This window comes from Zootoca vivipara, chromosome 6 (assembly GCF_965207765.1).
Source record: "Zootoca vivipara chromosome 6, rZooViv2.hap1.1, whole genome shotgun sequence".
Taxonomy (NCBI): domain Eukaryota; kingdom Metazoa; phylum Chordata; class Lepidosauria; order Squamata; family Lacertidae; genus Zootoca; species Zootoca vivipara.
In genome coordinates this window covers 95,384,674-95,393,666 of record NC_142589.1, presented here as the reverse complement: position 1 = coordinate 95,393,666, position 8,993 = coordinate 95,384,674, and the positions used below count along the sequence as shown (strand labels likewise).

Here is an 8,993-nt window from a genome sequence, read left to right as displayed (position 1 = left end):
CAAACAAATAAATCACAATATTAAAACACAAAATACATAACAACAACAAACAACAACAACACAAAAAACAAGACGGTCAGGGGTCCCTTTACCTTTACCTGAGCCTGAGAAACAGTGGTAAGGAAAGACATGGATGGGGGCCCTTTAACGAGTATCAGAAGCCAGAATGTTGGTGTACGCACCCATTTTCATTTTTTTACAGTGTTAAAATTGATTGAGGGACCCCTGTGTCTGTTTCCTTTAGTCTGTGTCCTTTTCAAACACACAAGCGAGTTTGTGTGTTTCAGGACAAGGCTGATGTTGACTTAGCCACACCTGAAGCTGGCTCTGCCCAAAGGTGGGTCACTTCCACGTTTAAGAACAGCAACGAGGTCAAGTTCGTGTAAAAGGAGCCGTTTGCCTTTTGCTCAAAAATACGTTCGTTTGCCTCTTTGGACAGAGAGAGACGCTGTTTTTCTGTGTTTTAAATTTTCTTCAGGAGCAGTTTTGGTTTTAAAATGTTTAACGAGTCCCCGTGTGCTGGGCTTTCCGAGTCAAGTGCTGAGGGGAGAAAGAGCCATGCATTTTGATTGTTGGTTTAATAAAAACGATGCAAATAGGCGTTATACGTCTTGGCAGCTGTCCCTAGTTATGTTCATCTAGGAAGAAGGGGAAACGCCCTCAAATGCAGGGCAGCAGTCGGGAGGAGAACAGATGAGCTGGCGGTAAATAAAGCAAAATACATTAACCATTTAGTCACAGAATCCTGATCAAGCCAAACATTTTATATATGGCCTTCCTGGCCTTTATTTAACCTGGAGTCGGAGATAAAATATGATATGATAAAATAACGGAAACATCCAATGGAGATTTTCGGCAGTTAAATAAGAGCGGCCATTTACTTGAAGGTGTAAGATCCAGACGTTTAATCTTCTTTAAAACACAAGTTTAATTGAACCAGTTACAGAAAGTTGTGCTGAACAAGGTCCCCAGAAACGGTCCCGTCTGCTGAGTTGTGCCCTTTCAGCAAAACGAGACAAGCCTGGGAAGCAGGGGAAGCAAAACAAAAATGGCTTATTTCGTCCAGCTGACTTTTGGGATGTCGTAATGCTCTGTCAAGGTGTCCAGGTGCCGATTAAAATCCTAGGAAGGGAAAGGGGAGAGAGATGCAAAATCAAGGCAACCGAAGCGGCTTCAATCATCTCGGATTATATTTTAGAACCCACATTTAATTGTGTAACTATCAAAATACACCAGAATCAGTGGGTTTTGTCGCTCAGTTCAGCAGGCTCTGAACAAAGTGGGCACAGACCAAGGCAGTCCAACACACACAAACACAAAAAGCTTTCTTTAGCGCAGGGGTCAGCAAACATTTTCAGCAGGGGGCCGGTCCACTGTCCCTCAGACCTTGTGGGGGGCCGTACTATATTTTGAAAAAATATATATGAAATTCCTATGCCCCACAAATAACCTAGAGACGCATTTTAAATAAAAGGACACATACTACTCATGTAAAAACACCAGACAGGCCCCACAAATAACCCAGAGATCCTTTTAAATAAAAGGACACATTCCACTCATGTAAAAACATGCTGGTTCCCGGACCTTCCGGGGGCCAGATTTAGAAGGCGATTGGGCCGCATCTGGTCCCCGGGCCTTAGTTTGGGGACCCCTGCTTTAGCGCCTCAGCCCTTGCTTCCCCCCCCCAGGACTAATTGCAGTCATCAGCAGTCGTTAACAGCCATCTACAGGTTTACCACTCCCATCAGCCCATCACCCATTCCCACCCACCCCCACCACCCTCTGCATATATATAAGGGTCTGACACTTCTGTTTCAAGTGTATCTGAAGAAGTGTGCATGCACATGAAAGCTCATACCAAAATAAAAACTTAGTTGGTCTTTAAGGTGCTACTGAAGGAATTTTTTTATTTTACACACAAACATGTATGCCCATTTGTTTGGGGCTTCCAATTATCCGTACTCTATAATCCCATTTTCTGCAGCCAAATTCTGCCTCAAGGGATAATCAATGGGGGGGGGGAACCCTCTTGTGCTTGCTGAGTTGCACAATATGTTGTGGTCCACTTCACTTTCCCCCGGCACCTCGCTCTCATTCCCCAGAGCGCAGCGGCCATTATGCCTCCCTACTTCAGGGAAGCCTGATCAATACTAACGGGAGGCAGATTAGCCCCGCGTTCCAGTTGGCCACGGCAAGAAAGCATAGCTTTCCGGGCACATCGCTGATGCCGGCTTGTGTGTGGCGGGTGAGCCCTTCTCTGCAAGCAAACTGGTTAGATTTGACAGCAATTCAGAGCACCGCTTGCAGCCCAAATCTGGCTATAAGAACGGGATTCGTGGGGGGAGGGGAAGAGGATGCCGATTTTCACAAAATGTGCAAAGTTAGAAACCGCTTCTGTACAAAATACATTGCAGAGGGGGAGACACTGGCCAAGTAATTACCAGTCTGCTGGCTAGACACTAACTTCAAGGCCCTAGCCTGCCAAACAGAAGGACTTTCCTCTGTAACGAAGGGCGCACAGCCACCTTGAGGCGAAGGAGGAGACGGGGAAATTCTCTCTCCTGACATTTGTGGATGACAACCCGGCGGAAAACCCCAACCCCCCCCACCTCTCTCTTCAAGCCTCGTCCCAGTATCCCTGAAGGAGCGTCTCCATTCCGGACACGGGGGTCCATCTCCTTAGGGCCTTCTGGCAGTTCCCTCCCTGCGAGAAGTGAGGTTTCAGGGAACCAGCCCGCCCTGTGGAACGCTCTCCCATCAGATGCCAAGGAAATAAACAACTATCTAACTTTTAGAAGACATGTGAAGGCGGCCCTGTATTGGGAAGTTTTTAATCGTGTTTTTAATATTCTGTTGGGAACCGCCCAGAGTGGCTGGGCAGGCCCGGCCAGATGGGGGAGGTATAAGTAATAAATTATTTTAAAAATCCCTTCCAGTAGCACCTTAGAGACCAACTAAGTTTCTCATTGGTATGAGCTTTCGTGTGCATGCACACGTCTTCAGATATACAAATAAATTCTTCTTCTTCTTCGAGCTGTACATGGAGGGGGCCACAGGGCTCTGAGGTCAGGGATGCCATGCTCAGCATGCAGACGGTCCCTGGTTCCACATTGCGGCTGAAGGACCCCGAGGCAGTAAGTGTTAACAAGGAGACAGACCTTCTCTGTCTACAGGATCCCTCACCTCTTGCCTTGCCCCTTCTCCTTCCCAGAACCTCTCCCCCCCCCCCACTGGCTGTCGGAGCAAGCATGTCAAGGTAGCATCTCTCCCGTGGGGCAGCGACTCACCTCGACTCTCTGCTTGTGGGTTTTGGATGCTTTCTTCAGGATCCTCTCTATTTGCTGCAGGGCAGAGGGAAAAAGAGGAGTGGTCACTTTTGTTCCTCCAAGGGCTTCCTCGGCCCACCTCCCCTGAAGCCATTTTGACAGACCTCAAATATTTCTCTGCAAAACTTTCCAATGGGCTTTGGACTGTAGGGGCTTACACCTCCCTTTTCAAATGCAAGTATCTGTTAAGCTGAGAACACTCTCAATATGCCCAAGAAGAGATTCAGGAACTAAGTATTGACCATCTCCAAGGAATGGCCAGGCTACCCAGAAAAGGGAATTGATAAGGTATGATCAGATATCCTGGCAGACAGGAGAGAAGCAACACACTCCCATTTCTGCTGGGGACCACCTCTTTCTGTGATGTATGCCTGAAGTTTTGGGGGGTGGTCTCGAGCTACAGCGGAGGCAATTTCAAAAGTCTATATAAGAGCTTGTACACCAATGTTCTGGGTTCCTTTCCTCCCTTCCTGCATGGGGTGAGCGGGGGCCCCTGTTGCAACAGTTTAATAAAGATCAAGCTTACTAGCTGCTTTGCTTCTCAATATTCTCCGCTTGGCCTCTGTTATTTTCTCTTACCGATAGGGAACCAACATAAGGACTCTATACGGGCTCTTGGTTACCCGACAAGGGAAAGAGAGCTCTATACGGGCTCTTCGTTACCCCACAAGGTGTTTCTTATAACACCTGCTTCTGGGTGAAGCAGCCGAGGGGTGCAGAGAAACTGCTCCCCCTCGCCTGCTTCCGGCAAACACCCACCCGCTTCTCCTGCATCTTCTCGTAGGCCAGCTGCGCTGGGGTCCTCTTGTCCAGGGCACGCTTTTCCTCCTCTTCCTCCTCCTGCATCTTGCTGCTCACTATCTGGTCCACGATCTTGCTTTTCTCCTTATCTTTCTTTTTCTTCCTGCAAACAGAAAAAGAGACCTGCGTTTGAAGGGCGGTATATAAAATTTTATTTATTAGGATTAGTATGAGCACAGGCGCACTGGGCCTGCCAAACCCTTCCCAAGGGGGGGGGCAGTCGGTGTGGTGTCCCCCAGATATGCCCCCCCAAATTTTCTGTGTAATTTTATTTGTAGGACATAAAAGAAAAGATTGTGCCGGGGAACGCTTCTCCAACTTCTTACAACGTCGCCTCTCTCTTTTTGATACTGTATCTAATACGTAAATGCACAGATCGAATTGCAAGCTACTTCCTTTTCTCTCTCACATACACATTTATTTTTACCGTACTTTTCTGTCTATAAGACTAGGTTTTTTTTTAAAAAAAATTTAAAAATAATGTTAAAAAGGGGGAGTAGTCTTATACACGGGGGCAATCTCCCCCCATTTTCTTAATTTTGAGCCCCCCCAAATAGGGGGCATGTTATACACAGAAAAATACGGTATTTGATGACGTAATACTAATAAATAATAAAAAATGTGCGCCCCACCCCAGGATCATTCCCTTGTAACTATCCAACCTCCCCAAAACACCTCTTGTGACATTGGTCTGACCCCTCTTTCCGTTTCAATAGTACAAATTCCGTAAACGTCTCGGCTGTTATCTCCCCGGGTTTCTCTCCCCCCCCCTTTCATTTACGTCTCACCATGTTTAGTGAGTGTGTATTAATCATGTCCTTTTTAACCTTTACAATAAAGAGGTCTGGTAAAAATGAAAATTAAAATAAAATACGCCTCCTGCCCATGTCTCCTCAAAATCATGTCTCCTGCATATCCCGAGGCAGAGGGCCTTCTCAGTGGTGGCGCCTGCCCTGTGGAACGCCCTCCCATCAGATGTCAATAAACAAATAAACTACCGTGTTTCTCCGAAAATAAGATACCGTCTTATATTTATTTTTCCTCAAAAAACAACACATTATGGCTTATTTTCCGGCATTGCTGCTGCGCTTATTTTCAGGCATCACTATGTCTTATTTTCGGGGTATGTGGCTTATATGGCTTGTAGGGAAACAGGGTACTATCTGACTTTTAAAAGATATCTGAAGGCAGCCCTGTTTAGGGAAGTTTTGAATGACTGAAGTTTTAATGTACTTTTAATCTTTTGTTGGAAGTCACAGAGAGTGGCTGGGCTTCCCCAGCAGGGTATTATTATTACGTATTGGGCAGGGCATCATCATCATCATCATCATTATTATTATTATCCCCTGGTATTTTTTTTAAAATAAAACATTTTCCGTGTCCTGCATATCCCCTGTCTTAACTTTAATAAAGCATGTCAATTAATCACGAACAGCTATATCTTCTTTTAAAGCAGGCACCCCCAGGCTCGGCCCTCCAGGTGTTTTGGGACTACAACTCCCATCATCCCTGACCACTGGTCCTGTTAGCTAGAGATGATGGGAGTTGTAGTCCCAAAACATCTGGAATGCCGAGCCTGGGGGTGCCTGTTTAAAAGCCATCTAGGCTGGCAGCCACCCCCCTTTCCTCCTGTGGCAGGGAGTTCCGCAGGCTCCTCGGGCGCCATCCCTCCCCGCGCGTGCGCACAAGCGCTTTATAAGTCCTAAGTGCCTTATAGCCCGCTCGTCGGAAAGCAGCAGGAAGTCCCTCCCGCGCGACCGGAAGCTTCCTTCTAGGAGAATCCCGGGGCGTCTCGCTCTCCCCCTCACCGCTTCCCTGCGGGGGACACCCCGACGCCGCCCTTCAGGCGGAGAGCTCCCCGCTGGACGGCCTCGTACTCCGACGACATCCTCCTTCGCTTCGGCCTCCTTCTTTCCTACCGCTCCGTCCTCCACTTCCGGGTGTCGGTATAAACTTCCGGGGCAAATGGGTTGTGTGGCGTACCGCGGGAATGAACTTCCGGGGCAAATGAGTAACGGTCCTTGGAGAGAGCATGGACTTCCGTTGGAGAGGGAAAGTGAGAGTGACACCCTAGAGCGGCTTCCGGGCTTCTCTCGCCGCAGAGACTCTAATACAGTACGCTTTTGTCGCGCCGAGAGTCTCTCTCCAGACGCACTGCGCATGCATGGCTGCCGCGGTGCTCGCCGGGAGCTGTAGTCCTCTGTGCCGCGCGGCACATGCGCAGTTTTTTTCTTCCTTCCCGCGGTGGGTCTCGAGCGGGTCATGGCGTCAGGCAACGGGGACTTCGCGTCCGGGGGTCGCCTGGATCCCGGGGCTCTGATGGAACAGGTCAAAGTGCAGATCGCCGTGGCCAACGCGCAGGAGCTGCTGCAGGTGACCGGCGCTGGGAAGAGAGGGAAAGAGAGCCTCCCTGGCAGGAGCAGTCTACCTTAGGGGGGAAGGGAGGAAGGGAGGAAGGAAACGGGGCCTAGGAACCAACGCCCGGGGGGGTCCCTTTCGCATCCCCCACCCCATGAAATATTTGAGGGGTTCTGGGGCCCCAATAAGAGCGCTGAGGGGTCTCAAATCCCCCTCCCAAAAAGAGGGTGGGCATTGCCATTCAAATTTTTGTTGGGGTGGCCCAGCCAAAGTTTTTGAGCTTTTTTTAAAAAAAGGAAATCAAAGTTGTTCTTATTTATTAATACCCAGCCCATCTGGGCAGCTTCCAGCAAAATATTAAAATACAAACAAACAATGGAGTACTTCCAATTCTTTTTAAAAAATGATTTTCTATTAAAGCTTTTCTTGGCTTACAAGAAAACCAAGATTGACTGCGCAAGGCAGGGCTTCTTCCCACCTCCAATATTTAATTCAAGCTTGCCCCCCCCCCCCCCCCGGAAGACTAGACCGACCTCGCAGCCTGCTGGCCTTCTTTCCTTTCTGGAGTAATAGAGTGGGACCCTCCTTGACCTTCAAACGCCAATGCAGGGGAGCGCCGGATTTCAGGGGGGGGGGTCTGCAGCAGGCGCCCCGACTAGGACACCCAACGGAAGGCGAGAGGTGGGGAGGAGCAGGTTTTGGCGGCGCACGGGGCGCCCCCGAAATTTAAGACCTCAATGTCCATCACTGTTAACCCTGTCTCTGTTCTTACATTCAAACTTTTCCTTTCCCCGTCCTTTGCAGAGGATGACGGACAAATGTTTCCGGAAGTGCATTGGGAAACCCGGGAGCTCTCTTGACAACTCCGAGCAGGTGAGGCTAGCTGCCTATATTCCTCCCTCTGCCCTTCCTTCCCTCCCTCCCTCCTTCTCCTCCCTCCCTCCTTCCCTTCCTTCCTTTTCCTTCCTTCTTCCTTCCTTCCTTCCTTCCTTCCTTCCTTCCTTCCTTCCTTCCTTCCTTCCTTCCTTCCTTCCTTCCTTCCCTTCCCTCCCTCCCTCCTCCCCTCCTCCTCCCTCCCCCCCTTCCCCTCCCTCCCCTCCCTCCTCCCTCCCTCCTTTCCTCCCTCCCTCCCTCCCCCCCTTCCTTCTCCCTTCCTTCCTTCCTTCCTTCCTTCCTTCCCTCCCCTCCCCTCCCTCCCTCCCTCCCTCCCTCCCTCCTCCCCCCTTCCTTCCTTCCTTCCTTCCTTCCTTCCTTCCTTCCTTCCTTCCTTCCTTCCTTCCTTCCTTCCTTCCTTCCTTCCTTCCTTCCTCCCTCCCTCCCTCCCTCCCTCCCTCCCTCCCTCCCTCCCTTCCTTCCTTCCCTCCCTCCTCCTCCCTCCCTCCCTCCCTCCCTCCCTCCCTCCCTCCCTTCCTTCCTTCCTTCCTTCCTTCCTTCCTTCCTTCCTTCCTTCCTTCCTTCCTTCCTTCCTTCCTTCCTTCCTTCCTTCCTTCCCTCCTCCCCCTTCCTTCCTTCCTTCCTTCCTTCCTTCCTTCCTTCCTTCCTTCCTTCCTTCCTTCCTTCCCTCCCTCCCTCCCTCCCTCCCTCCCTCCCTCCCTCCCTCCCTCCCTCCCCCCTCCCCCTTCCTTCCCTCCTCCCTTCCTTCTCCCTCCCTTCCTTCTCTCTCTGTCTTCCCTTTCTTTCTTTTTCTCCCTTCCCTTCTCCCCTCCCCTCCCCTCCCCTCCCCTTTCTTTCTTTCTTTCTTTCTTTCTTTCTTTCTTTCTTTCTTTCTTTCTTTCTTTCTTTCTTTCTTTCTTTCTTTCATATACCGCCCTATACCCAGGGTCTCAGGGCGGTTCACAGAATAAAATCAACATCTCAAACAACAAAATACATAATTAAAAACAACAACCCAATTGCACCCCCTTTACTCAGCTGATGACACCCAGATCTATCTGTTGATGGAGACTTACAGCCTGTTCCTCTTTCCTGACTCTCCTTTCCTGTTCTTCTCCCTTCTCAGAAATGCGTTGCGATGTGTATGGACCGGTACATGGATGCCTGGAACACCGTCTCGAGGGCCTACAACTCCCGGCTGCAGAGGGAGAGAGCCAACATGTGATCGGTGGCAGTGGGGTTACTGAGTTGCCCCATCGTGGACTTGGGTCGAGGGATGCTGGGCATCCAGCAAGGTGGTTTAATTAGAATGGGCAGGATTTTGGTCCAGGTGGCAGCAAATAAAATGACAAACCTGTGGCACCGCCTCCTGCCTTCGTTGTTTTGCCTTGCATTGTCTAGGCGCTCGGCAGAATTGTAGTGTTGGAAGGGACCCCCAGGGGTCATCCAGTCCAACCCCATGCGATGCAGGAATCTCGGCTAAAGTATCCGTGACGGATGGCCACCTGACCTCTGCTTAGAAACCTCCAAGGAGGGAGAGTCCACCACCTTCCGTTCCGTGGTCGTACAGCTCCTCCGGTCAGAAAATTTTTAGTCGGAATCTCCTTTCTTGTAACTTGAAGCCATGGTTCAAGT

The 8,993-nt window shown here is 49.9% G+C and overlaps 2 protein-coding genes across 2 annotated transcripts; one reads left to right on the top strand and one right to left on the bottom strand.

Annotated features, from left to right (window-relative positions):
• Window positions 1-761: 761 nt before the first annotated feature.
• Window positions 762-6,061, bottom strand: FAM32A (family with sequence similarity 32 member A). The gene is made up of 4 exons (XM_035117039.3): window positions 5,936-6,061; window positions 4,086-4,230; window positions 3,288-3,341; window positions 762-1,122 (listed from the first exon to the last, which is right to left on the bottom strand). Exons 1-4 carry the CDS (start codon window positions 6,013-6,015, stop codon window positions 1,054-1,056), a joined length of 348 nt encoding a protein of 115 aa, XP_034972930.1. The 5' UTR covers window positions 6,016-6,061; the 3' UTR covers window positions 762-1,053.
• A 305-nt stretch (window positions 6,062-6,366) lies between these two features.
• On the top strand, window positions 6,367-8,717 carry LOC148685535 (mitochondrial import inner membrane translocase subunit Tim13). The gene is made up of 3 exons (XM_088673112.1): window positions 6,367-6,500; window positions 7,290-7,358; window positions 8,485-8,717. Exons 1-3 carry the CDS (start codon window positions 6,390-6,392, stop codon window positions 8,581-8,583), a joined length of 279 nt encoding a protein of 92 aa, XP_088529238.1. The 5' UTR covers window positions 6,367-6,389; the 3' UTR covers window positions 8,584-8,717.
• Window positions 8,718-8,993: the final 276 nt, after the last annotated feature.